The sequence below is a fragment of the Leishmania major genome, chromosome 18 (assembly GCF_000002725.2).
Source record: "Leishmania major strain Friedlin complete genome, chromosome 18".
In the NCBI taxonomy this organism is placed as follows: domain Eukaryota; phylum Euglenozoa; class Kinetoplastea; order Trypanosomatida; family Trypanosomatidae; genus Leishmania; species Leishmania major.
In genome coordinates, this window is record NC_007259.2 from 332,386 (window position 1) to 354,621 (window position 22,236).

The window sequence follows — 22,236 nt, forward strand, 5'->3', positions numbered from 1 at the left end:
CACCCTATGCGTCTCCGTCTTGCGCTCCAATCATGGTCCGCTGCGGGAGGGAGCAAGGAGAGAGGAGCGAACGACATTCTGCACCCTTTGCAGCCCCCCGTCGCTTTCGCTGCCTCTGCCTGGCACGCACACGCACGTGTCCATCAGCATCGAGGTGAGTTGGCTACGGCTCTGGGTCCGCTGCTGGTGACGGTGGTTGCCACGACGAGGATGGCAACAGACAAGTGCTTTCGAGCCAACACAAGTTCACACTAGCGCGTATGTATATATATAGATAGATATACATTCACACAAGCTCCTGCACGCACACCGCCGCTCCACCCGCGCCTTCCTTCTTACCTCTCCCTTGCTGTACCCCCCCCCCTTCCATCTCCCAGCCTGCACACAGCGTCACTTCCTTGCGCGCCCTCGCCCTTTCGCCTGCGTGTATTGGTTTCCTTATTCCTTTACCTCCCCAATTCTCAGCTTGTTGGACCGTCCCTCCTCCTCGTCATCTCTGTGAGCCAACTAACTCGCGTGCGTGTGTGCGTATATAGTTTCCGCTGACGTCGTAATACATCCTTACCTGTGTTTCCCCTCTCCCCTCCTTCCTTTTCTAAACGTTTTGCTTTGTGACTCTGCGCAAGCGTGCAAGCACGGACACCGAGGTCATTGGGATCATCACGCGCAAGAAGAGAGTGTGTGTGTGTGTATGTGTGAGGAAGCCATGCAGAGCTGGATCTCCCCCGCGGCGCCGCCCGGAACGCCCAGCCTTTCAGCCGATCCCAGCATCATGGCCGAGTACCTCTTCTTTCCCTTTTACGACTACGTCGTGCAGTTCTACCCACAGTCGTGGGTGCCCAACAAGGTCACCTTGGTTGGTATCTTCTCCACCATCTCCGCGTCCGTTCTACTTCTCAGCTCCATGCCGGCGGGCTTGCAGTTCCAGTCCGGCAGGATGCAACTGCTTCCCGCCTCCCTCGTCGAGGACGCGGCGATGCTGCAAATGCCACCGCTGTCGCCGACACAGATGACACCGATCCTGTCATTCATATCTCCTAACCTCATGCTCATCCTGTGCGGGTCGCTAAACGTACTCTACTGTGTTGCCGACAACACGGACGGCCGCCTCGCTCGGCGCGACAAGAAGACCAGCGTCATTGGCGAGTATCTTGACCACGGGCTCGACTGTGTTACGTCACTCCTGTCAACGTGCTGCGTCTTCGCGCTGGTCGGGTCACTCTGCAACATGGTCACCTCTGTTTGCCTCATCGCCTTCGTCACGGTGCTCTGCCACACGCTGCACTTCGAGAAGAACATCTTTATATGGGGCAACCGAATCGCCACCGTCGATGAAGCGATGATCCTCTTCGGCGTGAGCATGTGGTTGCCACTCATATGCCCGACGGTGAGCACCGCCACAGTGCCAGGGTGGATCCTCGAGAGCATATTTGGTCCGAACAGCAGTTGGACCGCCTATCTGCGCCGGCTGCGCATGATCGAGCTCCTCTACGTCTTCTGCAGCGTAGCGCAGACGCATACGATCTTCAGCATGGCGAGGCGGTGCTGGAGCATGCTGTGCCGCATCCACGTCATCTTCAGCGTGCTGAACAGTGTCTTGCTAGTGCTGCTGATAGGGGTGCACAGCGAACACATTGCCGCCGCCGCGCCAGCCACGTCGGTGCCTGGGTACACACTGGGGCCCTTCACGTACCCTGCTCTGTGGATCATTACGACTGCCTGCACCTCGAGCACGATCATCCACATCCCCATCGTGGCACGCTGCGCTCGCCTGCCTACCACTGACCCGCTGCCGCTGGCGGGTGTGATGTTGGTGTGGTTCGCCTTTGTTTCCTGTCCAGTTGCCGGAGCCATTCTCGCCGTGGTCCTCCACGTTGGGCAGCTGTTGCTGAACGTGGATTTCATCCAGCGGCACGCGCGTAGAAAAGGTGCGGAGTAAGCACGTCAAGGCTCGTTTGGGTTTGGTTTGGTTTCCTCACTAGAGGCACCCTAGGATACCCAATGTGGATGTCAACGGCAGCGGCACTATCCGCCCCCAGCAGGGCCACGTCGTGGATCACTCGCAACATTGTCTAGATGCTGTTCAAGTCTTTCGACGTTGGTGGCGGTAGTAATTCGGGCACGCGGGCGTCCGTCTTTCTGCTCCTCCCTCCCCCCCCCTCCTACGCACACACACTTGGCAGGTCGGGGGTATATGTCAGGTGGCGCGGAGGGGGCACGGATAACATCGCTCGCACACACGTGTGCGGGTGCGTTTTGTGTCTGTTTTCTGTACGGGTCACGTTCATGCCCCCCTCCACCTCCAAAGTGGCACGGCGGGCGGGGAAGGAAGGAGCTTGGTGTGTCGAATGCTGAGCATAGGTGAGGGTGCAGGTCGGCCTGCAATGTTGCTTTCCTCGCCCACTCCCCCCCCCCTCCCTTTCGCCATCTCTCTCACATGTTTTGGTGTGTCAAGATGCGGAAGGACGCAGCAGATAGGGCAAGGTGTCGAGGCAAGCCTTCTCTGTGTGTGCGTGTGTCCCCATCTCGCGACAAAAGCTGTGTAGTGAGGTGAGCGGAGGTGTGATGTGCCCTCACATGGACGTATGCACTCTCGTGGCTGTGCGACGCGTGACCACCAGACCCCCTCTGGGCACTCTTGCCACGCTCGGTAACGCTGAAAGACAGGTGAACACACATACGCAATACAAAAAAGGGGAGCACAGTGCCGCACACTCTTCCCCGAGCACCTTCCCCCATGACCGTGCACGCAGCGGCACCTCAGCATATCGTGCACGGACTCGCTCCTGTGCCAACACACAGGCAAGCAACTTCGTCTCTCCTCCTTTCTCCCCCTCCCCCCTCACCTCCCACGCACGCCCACGCCTGCGCGCATGTAAACGAGCCGCATCGGGTCAGTGTTTTGGGCTCCTTATCCATCTCAACGATTCTTGAAAGTAGAACCGCAAAACAGTCGAGCTGCACAACTCCACTCACCACATCGTTCTCGCTGTATTCACTTCGGGAGAAAGGAGACGTGTGTGTGTGTATGCGTGTGTGTGCGTGTACCTGTGGACGACCACCTTCATCGCTGCCGCCATCCGCTGATATCGTGGTGGCGCACACACACACACACTGCGGGTCGGCTCCGTCGACGGTGTGCCAGTGAACGCGAGAAGAGGTGTATAAGCTGTTTGCACACTTGGGTGCCTTCCTTGTCGCTGTGATGGAGCTCGCGCAGGTCGTACACGCGCTACAGCGGGCCGCCACGGTGCCGTTGGCGGTGGAGGTGCTGCTCCAGTACAACAACCCTCTCTCCGAAAAGGAGGCGACGCAGCTGCGCAAGTTCCGGCACCTGCAGCGCGAGCAGCTTGAGGGTGGCCTAAAGGTTGAGGAGCCGTCCGAAGAGATCGTGGAACTGTCACACCGCCCTGGCAAGGGCTTCCACCCGCTGCAGGTTGTGCAGTGTGTACTGAGCGCGATGCGGCTTCCGTGCGTACGGCCGGATCAGCAACGCCGGCTTCGCAAGGAGGTGCTGCCGCGGGTCTCTGCGACGACCCCGCTGTCGTTTGTGGAGTGGTGTACCGCCGTGCAGGTGGCGCTCCACACATGTCTCCAGTGCTTCGACAACTCGCCCGCAGCGCTGCTGTGCGTCGAGGAGGTGCTGCGGCTGGCAGCCCCTGTACTGCTGCACACGCCCCCGCCCCCGCCGCTCTTCGCCGACACCGTGCAGCGCGCCTCGTGGCGCAAGAGCAGCGCAGCGCAGCAGCAGCTGCGCAAGGACACAACTGTGCCGCGGCTGAAGCAGTACACGGACGACGAGGGGCTGCAGCTCTTCCTGAGGGCGCTCGCAGCTCTCGTTCAGCGCCGCGCCGCCCTCCACGCACGTAAGAAAAAGCACACGCTGAAGCAGCACCCCACCAACGATGAGGCCTTCTTCACCTACGCCCCCATCCGCCATCTGCGGCAGCTCATGCAGAAGAACGCGAGTCACAACATGGACGCAGTGTGCAAAGCCGTCAAGTCCCTGGCGCCGGCAGAGATGATTGCCCTCACGCCTGTCTTGCAGGGTGGGGCAATGCAGCTCTCGCTCACCAAGGATCAGCTCAGCTCCGCGGTCAAGGCGCAGCCCCTCGTCGCATATCACGTCCTCGGTGCGCGGCGTCCTGTGGCAGGCACGCTGAAGCTAGAAAACATCGATGTGGTACTGCAGTTCGTGCTGTACACGATGGGTCTGGCAAGCACCCCACGCGACGCCTTGTTGGACTACGTTGCTGTGCTCGCCTCTGCGCCAACGGCGGATGTCGCCGCCTACATGAAGGCGAAGGGCAAGGACACCCTCACCCAGTGGATCACCCCCTTCATCGTGAACGCCGACACACTCCTCCCCGATGTCGAGCGCGTCAGCCCCGTCTACGCGCGGCTGATGCAGCAGCTCTGCGCCGCCGCACCCGAGATGCTGACGGTGCTGCAGCAGACGATCGTGTACGCCGTCGGCACCCGCTGCCGCACCCCGCGTGAGAAAGAGGTAGCGATGCGACTGCTGTGTGACATGCTGGAGGCGTTGCCTAGCGAGGTGCGCGCGCAGCTGGAGCCGATGGCTGACGTCGTGTCGACGCTGAGCAGGGAGGTGGCTATGCCGGCGGTGGAGTCGGCCGCGCAGGCCTTCCGACTCACCTCGGCGCTGCGGTTGGAGGCGGCGATGGAGGACGGGTTGATGAGTGCGTTGAAGAACAGCCGCAAGGAGGCGGCGATTCGCCGCGCCATGCTCGTCCACCTCGACGTGCATCGTACGCCGGCCGCCGTGGTCGATGGCCTGCTCACGGAGCTGAAGGACTGCGAGGAGGTGGTGGTGGTGCGTCCCGACGCGTACCTCGCCCTCCCCTTTGCCTTGGCGCGTGGCGACGTGGCCACAATTGCGAAGGTGCACCCGCTGCTCAGCACCGCCGAGGTGCTGCGCCAGCTGGATGGCAACGTGTACGAGCAGACCCGCGCCGCGCAGGTGGCGATGGAGCTGGCGAACAGTGGCTACGGCGTCTCGCTAATACAGCTGCTGACGAGCTGCCACGGGTTGGTGCGCCGCCCGCTGCTGGAGTACGTCAAGTCCGTCGCCTCCGATGCGTCGCGTGCGACGTCTCTGTGGAGCTGTCTGACGCAGCACGTCTTTGGGCTCGAGTCGGCGGGTTCGCCTCCCATGATTGTGGGCCAGACGGCCGCGCCGGCACTCGTCGCGGTCGGCACGGCGCTGCTGCAGCACACCTCGCGCCTCTCCCTGTCCTCGGCTCTTAGCGAGCTTCTGCTGTGTGCCGGTCACGATAACGCGCAGTTCGCCGACCCGTACTTCTACAAGGCTTCCAGCTGTCTGCTGCGCCGGTACCGCCGCGCCGTGCTCGAGCGCCCGTTGCGTCAGACGCTCGCCTGCGGCGAGGGTCACGAGCGCCTGCTCTCCCAGCAGGCAAAAGCCATTGTGCGGCATCTCATCGAGGCAATGAACAAGGGGGTGGAGCACCAGTCTATCGCCGCATGCCGCGCGCTGGTGTTGCTGCTCACGCAGACGAGTGCCGCGGCCTCGCGTGACGTCTTCGGCGCCATCGCAGAGGCGGTGCAGGCGTCTAAGGAGTGGTTCATGGCGCTGTCCGCCGAGGATGCGGCGATCGCCGCCGAGGACATCGAGTTCATGGACGCGTACGAGACTTTCACGCTGCGCGAGCAGCAGCTGTTGAAAGTCTACCCGGACCGCCCACCGAAGGGGATGTCCGAGGACGACTTCATCGACATGAAGAAGAGGGACGCGGCAGCGCTGGCGCAGGGGCGAGAGGCGCTGCGCGCTGCCGTGGAGAAGCGTAGCTGCGTCATGATGCCAGCCATTCACCAGCACAAGTCCGTCTACCTCGCTCTTCGCTTGCTCGGCACACACGGCCACTTCGACTTGGAGGCGCTGCCTATCCTGTACGAGCCGCTCCAGGCGACCGTGACAGAGCTGCATGCGCAGGGCAAGGCAACGCACGTGCTGGCGGTGCTGGCGACGGACGCGCTGACAGGCTTGCTGACCCACACACCGTTCAGGTACCTGGCGGAGAACATGGTGCGCATGGTCGCCCGCCTCACACCGCTAAAGACGCTCGCGGTAGAGGATGTCAGTCAGGTGTCGGCGATGGCGCATGCGTTGCGCCAGTCCCTTACTCAGATGTTGCCGGCGCCGCTGTTCGTCGTTCTGATGGCCTTCGCGCGCATCGCGTTCAAGGCTGGCCGCGGCGCCAACGCCGTCTCGACGACGATCCCGGTGGCGACGCAGCACCAGGTGCTCGGGATGCTCATGCAGAACCTCGGCCAGGCGAACCTGCCTGACCCAACGGCGGCGATGGAGTTGCTGACGAGCATCCTGCAGAGCTTCCCGTCACTGTACAAGAGTGTGCAGCAGGGCTTCTACACGCTCATGTCGATGGTGCCTGGCGAGCGACTGGCGGCAGTGGAGGCGGGGCTGTTCAACACAGTCGACTCCGTGCGCGACGTGACAGCGGCGGCCTTCAGTCGCTTTGCCCACTTCGATACGTGCCGCCGTGCGCTCGTGCTGGCCGCCACCCTCGCAGACGACCCGGCGTCGAACGTATCGAAGCATGCGCGGAGGATAATGGAAGATGCGGTGGTGAAGTACAACTTCGTGCTGCAGCCCTCCAACTGGGACGACCTTGTGTACTTCCTGCGCACCTACGGCGGCCGCAACGAGGCGAGCGCGCTTCGTGTGACGGAGACGATGCACCAGCTCTTTGTGCGTCGCCCAACGACCGACGAAGGGACGCAGCTCAAGTGGGTGGAAGATCTGAAGGCCCTTGGCGGGGCGCCGTCCGTGGTTTCGCTGGAAGGCTTGTCCTCTACCTACCTGGGTCGCGTGCCTGCCGTGGTGATGGACTACTTCTGCCAGCTACTCGAGAACCCGCAGACGGGCGAGGCGCTGCTACGGCAGACACTCAAGGCCGGCCGCACCGTGCTCGTGGCGGCTGACCTGGCGCTGCTAAAGAGCATCTCGCCGCAGCTGCAGACGCGTCTGGCGAAGCCGCCAAAGGATGTGACGCAGGCTCACAAGGAGCAGTACCTGGCCACCGCCACAGTGTGGCTCTCCATTGTGAGCTGCCGCCTGCAGGAGACGGCGCTGCTAGAAACCATCATTGACCAGCAGAGCCGCACCCTCAACAACTCGCAATCCGCCATGGTGCATCGCTGTGTCTGCGAGTCGATGGCGGAAATCAGCCGCAACACGCACATTCGCGACTCGCCGAAGCTCGACGAGTTTGTGGAGAAGTGCCTCAAGCAGGCGATTCATTCCGGCTCCTACATCAAGAAGAAGGCGCACGCGTGGGGCCTCGTCGGCGTCATCAAGGGCTTGGGACTGACTGCGCTGCGCCGCTACAACGTCATGGGCATTCTGCGCAAGTCAGCCCAGGAGAAGCATGTGGAGCGGTCGGGCGTGATGGTGCTGTTGGAGGTGCTGTGCAGCGAGATGTCCCCCCTCTTCGAGCCGTACGCGCTGTCGATGGCGACGGAGCTGCTGGAAGCCGTCGCGGACGCCGACCCGAATATCTCCGAGTGCGCCGATGACGCCGCCAAAGAGTTGATGGCGAAGCTGTCCGGCGTGGGTCTCCGCCAGCTGATCCCACGGCTGGTGGAGGGGCTCGCCTCCGACTCGGCGAAGAAACGCGTGCCGCCGCTGAACTTCATCGGCTACGTCGCGTTCTGCTCCCCCAAGCAGCTCGCGGCTGCGCTGCCAGAGATCATGAAGCACATTCGCTGCTGTCTATTCGACGTGAACAACGCCGTCTCCGTGGCGGCCTCGAACGCGCTGCGCCGCGTCGCCGGTGTCGTCTCGAACCCGGAGATACAAGAGCACGTGGAGCTGATTCTGAAAGCGATGCGCTCGCCGAGCACGGAGACGGAGTCGGCGCTTGATGCGCTGCTCTACACGCGCTTTGTGAATATGGTCGACCCCGCCTCGCTGGCCCTCATCGTTCCGGTGCTCTCGCGCGGTCTTGGTGTGCAAGTGGCGCGCACGCGGCCCAAGGCGGCGCAGATTGTGGCGGCAATGGTCAGCCTCGTGAGCGACCCGCGCGCGCTGCTGCCCTACACAGAGGAGCTGGTGCGGCTGCTGGAGGAGGCCTCGCAGGACCCGTCAACGGAGGCGCGCACGACGGCGGCCAAGGCAATTGCCGCACTCGCCTCCGCCATTGGCGGCAACCTCATTGACGAAATCTGCCAGTGGGCCTTCAGCGTGCTGCAGCGCGTTCAGTCTGGCACGATTGAGAAGGCCGGCGCGGCGCAGGTGTTCGTCGAGGTGGTGAACGCGTGTGGGGCGGAGCTGCTGAAGCTGTACTTCCCGAAGATCCAGACCGGCATGACGGACGAGCGGCCACCAGTACGGGAGGGCTTCCTCTACCTTATGGTGTACGCCCCGTCCACGCTTCAGACGGAGACCTTCCAGGACTTCTTGCCTATTTCTCTGCCGTGGGTGCTCGAGGGCCTCTCGCACTTTTCTGACCGCGTGCGCGACGTGGCGCTGGCGGCGGGCGACAGCGTCGTCTCCCTCTACGGCACGCGCAACTTGGAGCTCGTTCTGGGCCCGCTGCTGGACGGCGTGAGCAGCGAAGTGACGACGCTGCGGCAGAGCTCGCTGCAGCTCGCCGCGAAGCTCATGCTTCACCTTGTGGCGCACGTCAGAAAGAAGATGCGCATGCAGGTGGCCATGGCCGACGCGGACGCGGAAACGCGCGCCGATCTGGCAAGCGCGATGGACGCGACAATGATGGGCAACGAGGGCAACGTCGCAGCGGTGGCCGGCGAAGGCGGCGAGGACGGTGCCATCCTCACGATGGAGGCGGCGCGCGACGTGGAGAAGCGAGGTGTGTCGATCCTGGGCTCCCTCGAGGAGATGCTCGGCACGGACAACCTCGTACGCATGCTCTCGGCCATCTTCTGCGGCCGCCACGAACACAGCGCGAACGTGCGTACCGACGCGAACATGGCGTGGCAGGCTTGCGTGGCGAGCATACGCGCGGCGGTCAACAAGATCTTTGACGGCCTCGCGCTGCTGCTCGTGCGCTTCGCGTCGTCGGAGAACCCGGACTGCGTGGAAGTGGCGGAGAAGACAATCGAGTTCACGATCCGCATGAACGAGACGATCGAGCGCTTCGTGGACGCGTTCTGCAACATGTACAAGTCGGGCAACCGCCGTGTGAAGCTTGGCTCACTCGTGTGCCTCGGCACCGTCGTCCAGTTTGCGGACCCGCGGCGGCTGGTCAGCATGGGTGGCCACATCGTGGGGTGTGTGCTGCCGGGCATGCAGGAGCACGACGCTGTGCAGGAGGCGGCCCGAGAGGTGTTTGCGCGCGTGTCGAAGCTGCTCGGCCCGCGCCTCATCGAGAGCGCCGTGGAGGCGCAGCTCACGACGAGCGTGCGTGGCGTGGTGGAGGTGGTGAAGGTAAAGCCGGCGGTGGCTCTGGCGCTGGTCTTCAAGCACCTGAGCTCCTTGGAGACGCACACGAACCAGAACGTCGAGCTGCTCGACGCAATCCTCGACGTCGAGGAAGCCCAAGAAGAGATGCGTCGTTACCACAACGACATGGTGCGCCTGCTGCTCCAGTTCTGCGTGGAGGCGCTGGACGATGCGCAGGAGCTCATGAACAAGTACGTGATGTTCGCCCCACGCGAGTTCGAGATGATACCGGTCGAGGCTTTCACGAAGGCAATGAACGTCCCAGGGAGGCGCCATGGGGCGCTGATGGCGGCCACAGCGTACGGCCTTGGAACGGACCTCGACAACGTCGACGGTATCACCTCCGTCTTCCGTGCCCTCATCGACGCCCTCGGCGACGACACCGAGGCGACACGCAGTTTCGCCGTCCGTGCGATCCCGGAGCTGATCAACGCTCTCGAGGAACGCGTGCTGGACACGCTCGAGGACGAGGAGCGTGACGATATCATGACGAGCAAGCGCGCTGCAGCCCGCTACCTGCTGCAGTTTCTCCACCCGTTCCAGACCACGCTGGTGGCCACGGCGCGCGCGTTCATCAGTAGCAGCACCCCGGAGTTCACTGTGCTGGGCGAGGGCGAGCCGCGGCTCTTCGACGTGCTCATGACCTTCTACAACCGCGGCCTTGACTACGGCACTCCGCAGCAGAAGGTCGAAGCGGTGGAGTGCATCCAGGACCTCATGCGCTTCGCCCCACGCGCGATCAGCGCAGCAGCGGCCAACACGGTCGCCGGTCGCTGCTCCAAGGTGCTCTTTACGCGCAACGAGGGATCCGTTGTGCTTGCGCTGGTGCGTCTGTGCCTGCAGCTCATGAATTACCCCGCCAGCGGCAAGGAGAAAATGGTGGAGGGCACGATGGCGCTTGCCATGTTCAACGCCGCCCTGTGCGACTCGGGCGAGGCCCGTGTGCTGGCGCTGCACGTTGCGATTCAGTTGCTGGCTCGCTCAGAGAAATACGCCGACCTCATTCTCGGAACGGTGGTGACCAAGAAGACGGCTGTCGACTCGACGCTGCTGCGCACTGTAATGTGCCGCTTCATCAGCGTGGTGCTGCGCTACGCCAAGTTCACGAAGAAATTTCCGCACATTCTGAAACTGTTGGACTTGGTGCGTCCCATGTGGGAGGCGCCGGAGTCTCCTGGGCTGGCGGCGGCCGCTGGTGTGGCCGTGGGTGCGCTATGCATGTCCGAGAGCGTTCCTGAGGACGTCGTCGGCGACATCAAGGAGCGTGCGCTGTCCTGCACGATGACGAAGGGGACGCAAGTGCTAGCTGGCTACGCCCTCGTCTACTCCCTCGTCAAGTGCGCGCCGCAGCGCACGGACCAGGCCTTCCTCTCCGCCTCTGCTGAGCACCTGCGCTCGGCAGCCAGCTTCGGCGCCGCTGACAAGCTCACGTCCTTGTGGATGCTGCGTGCGGCGGCTGCGGTGGCGAGCACCGGCTGCGTGCCGGCGGCCACCTTCAAGGTTGAGGCCTTTGTGCCTGTGCTGCGCCGCGTGAACCAGGCGGACGAGCAGCTGATGAGCAGTGCACAGTACTTCCGCGAGTGCGTGACGGCTGCGTACCCGGCGGCGGCAAGCGCGCTGGAGGGAATGCCGGGCGAGTACAGCACGCAGTGGAACTCGATCGGCGCCTTCGACGCCGATCTCGACGATGAGGTAGACGCCGATGTGACGCTGTAGGACGCGTGCAATCGCCTGTCAGAGAGAGAGAGAGAGAGAGGGACAGCGGCGGCGGCTGTTGTTAAAAGGGTGCATAATGGTGTGCTGCCACTATAGTTGGCGTGTTGTGCTTAAGGCGAATGGGGGCGCACACGGGGCACACCCAAGCACGTGCGCGCCCTATGTGCGTGCACATCAGCTAAAGACACCTTGTAAGGAAACGAAATTGCGTTCTGCACGAGAGACAAGGAGGGCGCGTGCCACACCGCCTACCCATGCGCCAGACCCTGTGTGTGTGTGTGTGTGTGTGTAGCGCCCTTCAGCTGCTCATCAGACACACACACACACACACAGGCGTGCATGCTGATTCGGCATCAGCGACGCACATAGCCAAATGGAATCCCTAGCCCGCTGCCACAAGCGCTTCCCACGGCTTCTATGTGCACCTCCTTTCTTCTCTTGCACGTTGACCCTCGTGCAGGTACTTCCTGCGCGTGCGCCATACACACAGAGAGAGCGCCCACACCTCCTGGTCACGACAGCACCACAAGCACACGCACACGCACACGCGTCATGCAGACCGTCTTTCAGCTCGCTGCCGTGCATGGCATGCTATACACGGGCGGCAACGTTGTCTTTTCGCCCGACGGCACGCAGCTCTACTCCCCCGTGCACAACTACCTGTCGTCGATCCAGCTCCAGCAGGCAGGCCATCTCTCGCTCATGTGTAGCAACAGCTCCATCAGCTGCTTCGACCTCTCCCCCGATGGCGACCTTGCTTTCGTGGCCGGGCAGCGCGGCCTCGGCTTCTTCTACTCCATCTCCGCCCGTGTCGTGCTCGACACGCTCTCCTTCCCTCCGAACTGCAGCACCTCGTGCGTGCGATTCAGCCCGTGTGGCAAGTACGTCGCAGTGGCGTTGGAGTCTACGCTGCAAGTGTACACAGCGCCGGCCAAGCGTGTCGTGAGTTTCCACGGCTGCCACCGCATCGAGCAGCTTCACGCCGTCCTTACACGGCCCATTACGAACCTCGACTGGACGGCAGATAGCGAGCACATCCTGGTGTGTGGTCAGGATGCACGGATGAAGATCGTGCCGCGGCAAGGCAAGCTGCAGCAGAAAGGTATGGCACTCCAGCAGAACTCGCTCGTTGGCCACCGCAGCGCCGTTCTTGGGGCCTGGTTCACGAACGAGGACAACAGCGAGGTGGTGAGTGTGGCGGCTGACAACGTGGTGGTGACGTGGCACCGCGCGGCCGTTACACGTAGGGAGATGCTGCAGGCGATCGCAACTGCCAAGCTGGAGGCCCGATTGGGCGAGCAGGAGGACAGCGACAACGCCGAGGGCTGTGACGTCGAGGACGAGGACTCCCCGTCTCCGAAGAGCTTCCTCGAGCGCAAGCGGCTGGAGCAGCTGCGCCTCGACGGCGTGCGTGTTTCGGCCGCCGATGACACGTACCTACCCTCGATTCTGCGCTATGCCTTCGAGATCAAGGACAAGTTCATGCTATCGCACAAAGGCAGCGTCAGCGTCACGGCGTTCCACAAACCGCGCGGGCTGCTGGCGATTGGGTACAGTAGCGGGACCTTCGCCATTCACGCGTTGCCGGAGACGAAGGGCGGAGAGTTGACCCTAGTACATCTCCTCTCGATATCTGCTCAGGCGTTGACGGCGGCAGCCTTCGCGCCACGTGGAGACTGGGTCGCATTCGGCAGTGCCCACCTCAAGCAGCTGCTCGTGTGGGACTGGAAAGCTGAGGCCTACGTGCTCAAGGAGCAGGCGCACTACTACGACATCGCCTGCGCTGCCATCACGGCGGATAGCACCAATATCATCTCCGGTGGCGAGGAGGGCAAAGTGAAGGTGTGGAAGGTAGCATCCGGGCAGTGCTTCGCAACCTTCACCGAGCACACAGGGCCCATCAGCGGCATCAGCACAAGTGCGAGCACGAACGCCGTCTTCACCAGCAGCCTGGACGGCACGGCGCGCGGCTACGACCTCATGCGCTACCGCCAGTTCCGCGTCTTCAGCCCGCCAGAGCAGACGCAGCTTTCGTGCATCGCCGTCGACCCGTCCGGTGAAGTGCTGGCCGTCGGCAGCAGCCAAGTCAACAAGATCTTTCTGTTCGCTGTGCAAACGGGGCGCATCATTGACGTCTTGCAAGGGCACGAGGCGCCCATCGCGTGCGTGGCGTTCCACCCGTCCGGCACGACCCTCACCTCCGGCGGCATGGACCACAACCTCATCTTTTGGGACCTCTTTAACCAGAACGACAGCGGTGAGCGGCTCAAGGGCGACAGCGAGGTGCTGGACATCGGCACCGAGGTGCTGTGCGTCACGTACAGCAGCAGCGGGCGACGGCTCGCCGTGCTGACGGCGAAGCAGGAGATCTCCGTGTACGAGACGACCATCGCCAATGACCCGCAGCTGATCAAGACGTTTCTCACGACCTTCGACGCGGCCGGCGGCTGGCGCAAGGAGGTGGGGCCGAACAGTGCCAACTACAACACTCACTTTACACGCATCAGCTTCTCCCCTGAGGGCGAGAAGCTGATCGCTGGCGGCGATTCCAAGTGGCTGGTGCTCTACCATGCGACGCAGGGTTACGTGCTCAAGAAGTGGCCCATCACGCACAACCTCGACGTGCAGGGTGCGGAGGAACAGTATCAGTGGCGCAACGCCAGCGAGGCGGGCTTTCTCGGCGACATCGACGTGGACGAGGACGACATGCATCTGTCGCGGCGCAAGCTGCTCGAGATGCCGGGTAGCCGTCACCGCCACTTCGCGACCGGCAAGCGCAAGACGGAGCTGACGGCGCGCGCGATGGATGTGGCATTCGCGGCTACGGGCTCCGAGTTCATTGCCGCGACAACGGACGGCCTGCTGCTCTTCTCGACGCGTGTGGCGCGTCCGCGCTTCCAGCCGCTGCAGCTGAACTTGCGCGTAACCACCGAGGAGGTGCGCCGGCAACTCGCGAACGGCCAGCCGGTGTTGGCGCTCATCGGCGCCTTGAATCTTGGAGATGCGACGCTTGGCGTGGAGTGCCTGCGCCGGATGCCGCGCAACTCGATCCCGGTAGCTGTCACGGCCGTCCCCTCGTCCCTCTTTCCACAGCTCATGCAGTGGGTGAGCGAGGAAGTGGAGCACTGCCGTGGTCTCGAGCATGCCCTGCTATGGGCGCAGTCCCTCCTGCTCCACTCCAACGAAGCGTTCGGCGGGGTAGGGGCGCAGCAAGCCTCGCGGGCGTTGCCAGTGCTCAAGACGCTTCAGCGCAGCCTCTTTCAGCACCGCCTGCTTACGGAGATCTCCCGCGAGAACTACTTCTCCGTCAAGTACCTCGCCGACGCGGCGCGCATGAACTCGTCCAAGCTGGAGCCGGTCGCAGAGGATGCAACGGAGTAGCGTGCCTGAGCGGCGAAGTACACAGCTGCATGCGTCTACCACACACGCACACGTACGCGCATGCGCATACACGCATGAACGACACGACAGCCGCCCCGCACGGCGCGCGAGAAAGAGGAGGGGGAAGGGGGCCGCAAGCCGTATGCAGAGGTCCATTCCTCTCACTCCCCGCGTGCGTGTGTCGCTGGGCGCGCAAGCTGGACATAATATGCTAACAAGCAGTCGCATAATCTTGTGGAGCTCGTCCTTCGCGAACCGCATCTCGTAACCAAGTAAAGGAAAAGCACCCAAGGACATGCAGGACAGACACGCAGGGCGCGCGAAGTCTTGTTGAAACCGCATCCGACGCTGGCGTCGTCAGCGGTGAAAGTCGGACGGAAGGGGTGTGGTGGTGGGTGGGCGAAGAGCTTTCATTGAAAAGAGAGGAAAATGGGTGCTTGGATCGTGCAAGACGGGGGGCGCACCAGGCGGTTGCTCGCGTAAGGCTCTTGTGGCGGGGACGAAAGGATCATGCGAAGGCTGAAGAAGCGAGTGAGGTGCCCGTGTGCGCATGTGTACCTCTGCAACGCACACCGCGCAGCCAAGCACACCTTCTCGTCACCGTATTGTGTGCTCCCCTCTCTCTCCGCCTCTCGCCATTGCCTCCATCGCTCCTGCTCTACATGCCCCTCTCCGTCTACCGCTGCCTCTCTCGCCCCGCCCACTCATCAGCTCACGTCCACCACGGCTAATGTACCTCGGCACTCTTCCACTTCACTAGGAGTGATGTGTGTGTGTGTGTGTGTGTGTGTGTGTGTGTGTCTATGTGTAGCAGGGAAAGGGGGCGTGTCTGTGCCTGGGCCTGGGCAGCAGCAGCGCCTACTCCTCTCACGCCATCTCCTCGTCCGTCTCTCTTTCTCTTCCCCATATTATTCTGCTCCCTTCACGATAGCTCAGCAGCGCGCTCGACACACGCAGTGGGGGCCAGACACGAGCACGCAAACGGTGCGCAGCTCGCTTTCCTGGGTGTGTATGTGTATGTGTGTTTATGGCATCCATACGTGTGTGGCGTACGTAAGCGGCAACGAATCGCTGGCCTACGCCTCTTGCCCACCCAGCCGCCCCCTCTCCTCCCTCCGCGCGCTCCCTCATCTCCTCACCCCCCCCCCCACTCCCCACACACGCATATTCGTGTCCAAAGAGTGAAGGACGCACCCACACCCTCGAGGAGGGGTGCACCGACTGATTTGCGTGGCCGACGGTGGCGCCTGTGTGCAGTGCGAACTCCTATCACAGCTCCTCACAGCTTGTACTTTCTTGTCCTGTAGGCTCCTGTTTTTCTTCGTATTATCCTGTGACGATTTGGGGAGTGTGAGGGGTACTTCTCGGAGGCCACCTCCGGTCACGCGGTCCCATGTCGCACCCCGCCTTTTCGTCTGGGCAGCCCCCGGGCATGATCGGCAGCGCGGGAGGCACCGGCTCCGCCTTGCTCCCCAACATCACTGCTGAGCTTCGCGGCGAGTTCTACCCACTCCTCTCCACCCTCGCCAGCTGTGAGAGCGGCATCTCGGCCACGTACGTGATGGAGCTCTTCTTCACGCTCGTCCGTCTAGACGCAGTGCTCAAGGCAAAGGAGAGGCATCTTTTCGTGAGCACCGCACAGCAGCTTATCACGCGGCTGCTGCAGCAGTTGCAGAGGGTGCATCACATGCGTCAACTCATCGACGAGAACGAGCGCTTCGTCGGCGAGCTTGTCGAGCGGTGCACTGCACTGGAACGTCTGTGCAGCGACCGCGACGGCGACGGTGAATGCCACACGAACAATGGTGAAGACGCAGACGACATGGACGTGAGTGGGCAGGCCTTGCCAACACCTCAGGTAGAGGACGACGTTGTCGACGGGCACGGCGATGGCGAAGAGACAGTGTACTCCGTGGCCACGACAAGGGCGGCTGGAACCGCAGCGACACATCTCCGCACCTCGCCACCGGCCGCGCATGCCGGCGGCACCATCGTCGGCCCGGAACTGCGGCGTTTTTCGTTTGACAACAGCCTCGACGAAGTCGCGAACCGGGCCTGGACGGTGCAGCAGTCACGGCAGCAGCAGCAGCTCAGAGACCGCCCCGGCGGCAGCGTGCGATCGACGTCGGCAGAAACGACGGAGGGGGGCGGGACGACGGCGTCCCCCTCTACCTCCTCCTCGCTTCACCAGTGGCTCCTGCAGCGTCCTCCACCACTGCAGCGGCAGAGCAGTGGTCCTCCCACAGCCAGTCGTCGACAGCAGGCTGGGCACGCCCACAGCGGTGCGACCACACCGCGTGTGCATGGCATCATCACCAGCCCCGAGCAGGCGACCGGCAAAACCTTTGACGAGGATGGAGCGCGGGTCGAAACAACTTCGGGTAGCTTCGCAGGAGCAGCTACACCTACCGATGTCACACCTGCGGTGTACATGGGCGTGCAGCTAGCGCTCCAGGGGCACTTCCGCAACAACGTCCGGCACACTCTCACCGGCAGCACGCTTGCGGCGCCAAGGAACCTGAAAGAGCTGGTTCAGCAACAACAGCCGCTGCCGCGCGGCATCACGGCGAGACCAAGCAGTCACAGCTGTGAGCGGGTCTCGACAGACGGTGGCGTTGCAGAGGCGGACGTGGACTTAGCTCTACAGCAGCAGTCGCTGACCCTGAACCCCTCTCTCGTCTCCTCCCCAGGGGTGGCGCAGCAGCCCTTCTTGTCCTCTTACACCGTCAACACTCTTAACGCCAACACAAGCATCTTCTCCCTGGCAGGAGCGCCCTCCGCGGCGTCGACGAACAACGCTCTGGGCACCGATACGGGTGGGTCGCTCGGCCTGAAGATGGACAGCGGCTTCTCTGCATTGTACTCCCCGACGACGCAGGATCCGGTGGACACGGCGAGGGTGTGGGACCGCACGTTCTGGAGATTTCTGGGCGGGCTCACCGCCACTGGTGACCTCGCAGTGCTGCTCACGCTGCTGAACACAGAAAATTCAGCGCAGACGCAGGGTGCCGCAGCACTGACCGCTGTCACCAGCGGCGTCTCCGCCGGGTACAAGGGCTCGTTCGGGACTGGCAGGGGTGGCGCGAGCACAAAGAGCGGCATGACAAGCAACGCGGCGGCAGCGACCGATGCGGCAGGGGTGTCTGGTAAGAGCCTGGCGGCCAGCCCGCACACACCCAAATGCGGGGTACACCTGCTTATGGAGGCACTCAAGCGCAGCGGCACCTACTCGCATCTGTTGCCCGCAGAGAGCACTTTTCAGGGTCTGAGCCACAGCATCGCCTCAGGCGCAGGCGCAGCCGGCGGCGCCAGAGTCGCAGACGAGACAGCGAGCGGCCGCGTTGCCACTAAGGGTGAGCGGGAGATGCTGGACGACGAGGTCGAGCAGCAGCAGCACGCCCACGGAACACCGCTGAGCCCTGAAGCACAGAACCCTGCCCCCGCCGGTAGTGTGTGGTCCACCGGCTCGCGTATGAACAACAACGGCTGCACAGTGCTTCTCAGCTTGGATGACTTCGCGAGGGAGGAAGAGGTGCGGCTGCATCGCGACTTCTGGACGCATATCCCGACTATCCTCGCGACGCTCACGGAGGGCGTTATGTACAGCGGCAGCCACGGAGCTGCACATCCGCACAAGGGCAGCGGAAGCGCGCCGTGTGAGGCAGGCACCGGCCGTGGCGAGGTGGCTAGCCTGCGTGATCATCACGGCAGTAGTGGCTGCTGGAACTCCGCCCCTCATCACGGTTCCACCAACGAGAGTGGGAGAGGTGATGAGGCGCTGCAGGACCTGGCGGCGAGTGCTGGCGTTGCAGCCTCGGCAGCTGTGGACGGAGAGGACGAGAGCGCACTCGCTGCGCTTCATCTACCGAGCGTGGAAGCGCTGCAGCTGCTGCCCACCTTCTGCCCTTTCCTGCACAACTACACTGGTGCAGTGGCGCGGCTGATCCGCTCGGCACCTGAGTACGCGCGCTCCACACAGGCCCAGCACGCTCGTGCGCTCGCCGTCGTGGCAGCCGCGGCATCTCAACAGCAGCAACAGCAACAGGCTGCCCTCTCACCCAACTCCAACGACGCGACCGGCATTGGCGGCGAGTGCCCAGGGGAGTTCGAGCACAGCGTCACCGCCTCTACCAGCTCAGCAAGCGTGCCGCTGAGCAACGTGCGTGTTGGGCTAACGCGCACGGCGGCGCAGCGCTTCTCTGCGGCGCACATGCAGGAGTTGAAGGACAGCCACGCATCACTCAGCGGGAGTGACCGTCGACCTGGTGGTGCTGCTGCGGCGGTGACAGGGTGCACTTCGAATGCCAACAGCCCAGCACCCGCGGAGATTGTAGAGCACGGCCTGTTGGCAGCTGGGAGTCGCACAGAGGTTCGAGCGGTGGACGTCGTCGTTCACGCCCTTGTCAACGCTATCTATGTCCAGTGCGTCATGGCGGTCGCGATGCAGCAACAGGCACGCGCCAAAGCCACGGGCTACGCGATGGCGGTGCGGGCACCCACGGCCGTAGCAGCGGCGGCGGGGGCGGCAACGGCCGACGGGAAGACCACTCTCTTCGAGGATGGTCGCACGCCGGGTGTCGGGAGCTCTTCGCATGGAAACGGGCCGTGCGCGCGGGGCTCATCCGGTGGCAGCTCTGCTGCGGAGGGCGGTCTGGGCACGAGAAGCGGCAGCAACAACGCCATCATGGTCACTGACGAGGGCCGTGTCCTCGATAAAAGTACTGCCAACGTCAGCCTGAACTACGCCGGCGTTGGCGAGCTTAGCGGGTCGAAGAACGGTAGCCCTAGTGGTGGTCTACGCGACAGCGGCAGCGGCGGTGGCTACTCGCTGAATGCGAGCTTCGGTATGTCGCCGAACACGTTTCACTCGAGCCTACATACACCGCATCCGATGGCCATGCGCGCCGGCGGCGGCGGCGGCGGCGTTGGTGGGGCGATAGGGTGCATGAGCAACGGCTCTTACCATGACCCGCGAAGCCATCACCTACCACAGGCGCTTGCGCATCACCAGCAGCCGCAACAGCCTTCACAGCTACTGCACAACTTCTCGTTCGACACAACGTGCTCGCCAACGGATGCAGCGCTCTCGCTCTTGCGGATGGCGCGTGAGGGTAAGAGCAACGGCAACGGCGCCGGGGAAGGGGAGGGAAGGCTGGACAGCGCCGGCAGCGATGGATCTGCGGCGGCGAACCTTGGCCTCCAGCCGTCACTGGGTCTCCCAACACCGTGCACCAATCTGCACTCCATCGAACTCGCTACGCAGGATATCGTCGCCTGCGCCAACGACTTCTCATGGGTGTCGCTGCCGTGCATCATGAAGGCGGAGCTGCAGCACCTGCAAGAGCAGCTGCGCGGCACCAGCTGCGCGGCGCAACGCATGGAGGGGCAGGTGCGAGGTGAGCTAGCCTTGCTCATCTTCCGCCTCCTGTCCATTGTCCTGGACTGGCTTATGCCTGCCGTGTACGTGGCAGACCCGCGCGTGTGGTTATTCTACCGCAAGTGGTGCTGCGACCTGTACCGCGTCTTGTGCACGGATGCTGCCCTCCTGGAGGAGTTCCACAGTCTCTTGAATCAGAGCGACCTCGCGGCGAGCAGCACAGCGGCGGACGTGAGTGGTCTGCCGAGTGGACGGCGTGGGCCGACAAAGGATGTGCAGGGGGTGAGTCGGGCCAAGGCGCGCTCGGTAGCCAGAGCGCCTACCTTCGGCCCTCTACGGGACCCGCCGTCGTCGCCAGGTAGTGAAATGGTGCAGCCGCAGCCACAGGCTCGGTTACACTTGCCCGGCACGCCAGCAGCAGTGAGCACCGCCGCCGCAGACAACAGTGATTATCACGATGCCAGTGCGGGCTTCGTTGCGCTTGAAGGAGCGGCGGCGTCCACGGGTGGAGCTGCGCGACACCGTAGCGCCCTATGTGCTTCACCTCTGACGGACAACGCCTCGGCGGCCACCAGTGCATCAATCGAGGACGCCTTCAGCTTCATCCTTCCAGGGTCCAGCCTCGCTGTTTCGGTGTCGCACGAGATGCCGCCCATGCAACCTGGGGTGCTGAACCTGCTTGCCCAGGAAGAGGCAGATCGAAGAGGAGAAGCTTTAGCCGACATGGCGTCGTTGCGCGCTGCGCAGGCGCTGCTGAATGACGAGGGGACTGTCGTGCCGCTGCCGTGCCCATTCCTGATCACGCGTCTTGTGGCGGCGACCTTGCGCGGCATCGATGCCGACATCGCCGAGTCTCTTCTTTGGGTCGCTGGGCAGACACCTGCCTCAGACTCCGCTGTCGGGGCGGGTGTCGGCAGCGGCGTCGAGGATGCCGCCGGTGGCATGTTGGTGGATGCGCGAAGGGGCAGAAGCGTCAAGAGCGGCATGCCGCAAAGCCAGCGCGTGGCGGCCGTAGGCGCTCGGGGGTTGCTGGAAGACGGAGAGCACCGCGGCACCGGTGGTGGCGGGCACGCCCGTTATGCGGAGGAAGATGAGGAAGAGATTGCTTTGCCGGGGCGGCACCCTAGCCACGCGGCTCACCGTACTGCCTCCGGGCACCGGCTGCCCTCCCACCACCAGAGTCGCTGCGTTCGACACCACCGGAGCATCTCCGCTGATGCCCGCGTGGGCGGCAGCGCGTCTTCAGCGGCTGCCAGCTACTACACCGTCGATAGCGAGGAGGACGACGCCGGATACGGCGATCACTGGTATGGCGTCCTCGCACGTCGCGAGAGGAGCCAGTTGGCGCCTTCTCCTCTGCCGGGCCCCGCCACGGCCAACGGTTCGGGAAGAGGACCCGCCGCCGGTACCGCCAGTGCCTCCTCTGTTCTTCCGCACGCCACCACTCGCAACCCCTTCAGCGACCTCGCCTCCACCGGTGGCCCGCAGCGCCTGTCCCTCCAACCCCAGCCATCCGATGGCCCCACATTGGTGCATCATCACCGCTTCCGCTACCCGTCCGTTCACGGCTACGCGGACGTGGCGAAGCTGTATCTCAGCACGCTTGATGACGCAGAACTCGTCCTCTCATCACACGATCCTGTGTATGCCTCGCTGGTGCTGAGCACGGCGGACCTGCACCTGCACGATCTACGTGACACCGCCATGGCCGCCTCGTTGGTGAGCGCGTACTTGGTGGATGTTGGCGAGGAGCACATACAGGGGCCGGTGTGGGAGGAGTTACCGGCCGTCGTGATCAGCGACGAGGGCGACGGCGTTGCGGCCTCGCCGCTCAACGTCGCAGGAGATGGTGCCGCAAGCTCTTCGACTGTCCGTCCAGCGCCCGGCAGGGGCTTTTCTGTGACGCGTGCGCGACAAGGCAACACGCAGGGCCCAACCTCGACAACCGCAGCCCCGAGCGCCGCCGGGGTGGCTGCTGTGACGGCGGCAGCGGCCTCCTCTCAGTCAGCGCCGTTGCCGCCCCAGCAGCAGCAGCCGTACGTGCCGATGGTCATCCCGTCCTGGAACAACGAGCAAGAGAAGGAAGAGTTTCTCGCGACACTGCAGCTGCTGCGGCAGATGCAGGCCTTTCTCGCCGTGGAGCAGACGACGCTGCAACACGATGTGCTATAGAGAGTTGAGGGGGGCGGAGGCTATGTGAGTGTGTCGTGTGAGAGGGCAGTGCGGGGGAGACAAGGGGTAGGATGTGAGATGGGCCGGTCGCCGGAGAGAGGTGACGGTGGCCTCTTCGCTTCGCTGT

At 63.5% G+C, this 22,236-nt stretch overlaps 4 protein-coding genes across 4 annotated transcripts; all 4 read left to right on the top strand.

Moving 5' to 3' along the window:
• Window positions 1-691: 691 nt before the first annotated feature.
• LMJF_18_0810 (putative ethanolamine phosphotransferase) lies at window positions 692-1,939 on the top strand (the record flags this gene model as incomplete). Its single annotated transcript, XM_001682435.1, has 1 exon — window positions 692-1,939. The coding sequence occupies one exon, from the start codon at window positions 692-694 to the stop codon at window positions 1,937-1,939; it is 1,248 nt and encodes a 415-aa protein (XP_001682487.1).
• Window positions 1,940-3,205: 1,266 nt separating this feature from the next.
• Window positions 3,206-11,179, top strand: LMJF_18_0820 (conserved hypothetical protein; the record flags this gene model as incomplete). The annotated part of the gene is made up of 1 exon (XM_001682436.1): window positions 3,206-11,179. The coding sequence occupies one exon, from the start codon at window positions 3,206-3,208 to the stop codon at window positions 11,177-11,179; it is 7,974 nt and encodes a 2,657-aa protein (XP_001682488.1).
• Window positions 11,180-11,731: 552 nt separating this feature from the next.
• On the top strand, window positions 11,732-14,560 carry LMJF_18_0830 (periodic tryptophan protein 2-like protein; the record flags this gene model as incomplete). Its single annotated transcript, XM_001682437.1, has 1 exon — window positions 11,732-14,560. One exon carries the CDS (start codon window positions 11,732-11,734, stop codon window positions 14,558-14,560), a length of 2,829 nt encoding a protein of 942 aa, XP_001682489.1.
• A 1,393-nt stretch (window positions 14,561-15,953) lies between these two features.
• On the top strand, window positions 15,954-22,109 carry LMJF_18_0840 (conserved hypothetical protein; the record flags this gene model as incomplete). Its single annotated transcript, XM_001682438.1, has 1 exon — window positions 15,954-22,109. The coding sequence occupies one exon, from the start codon at window positions 15,954-15,956 to the stop codon at window positions 22,107-22,109; it is 6,156 nt and encodes a 2,051-aa protein (XP_001682490.1).
• Between the last annotated feature and the right edge of the window lie 127 nt (window positions 22,110-22,236).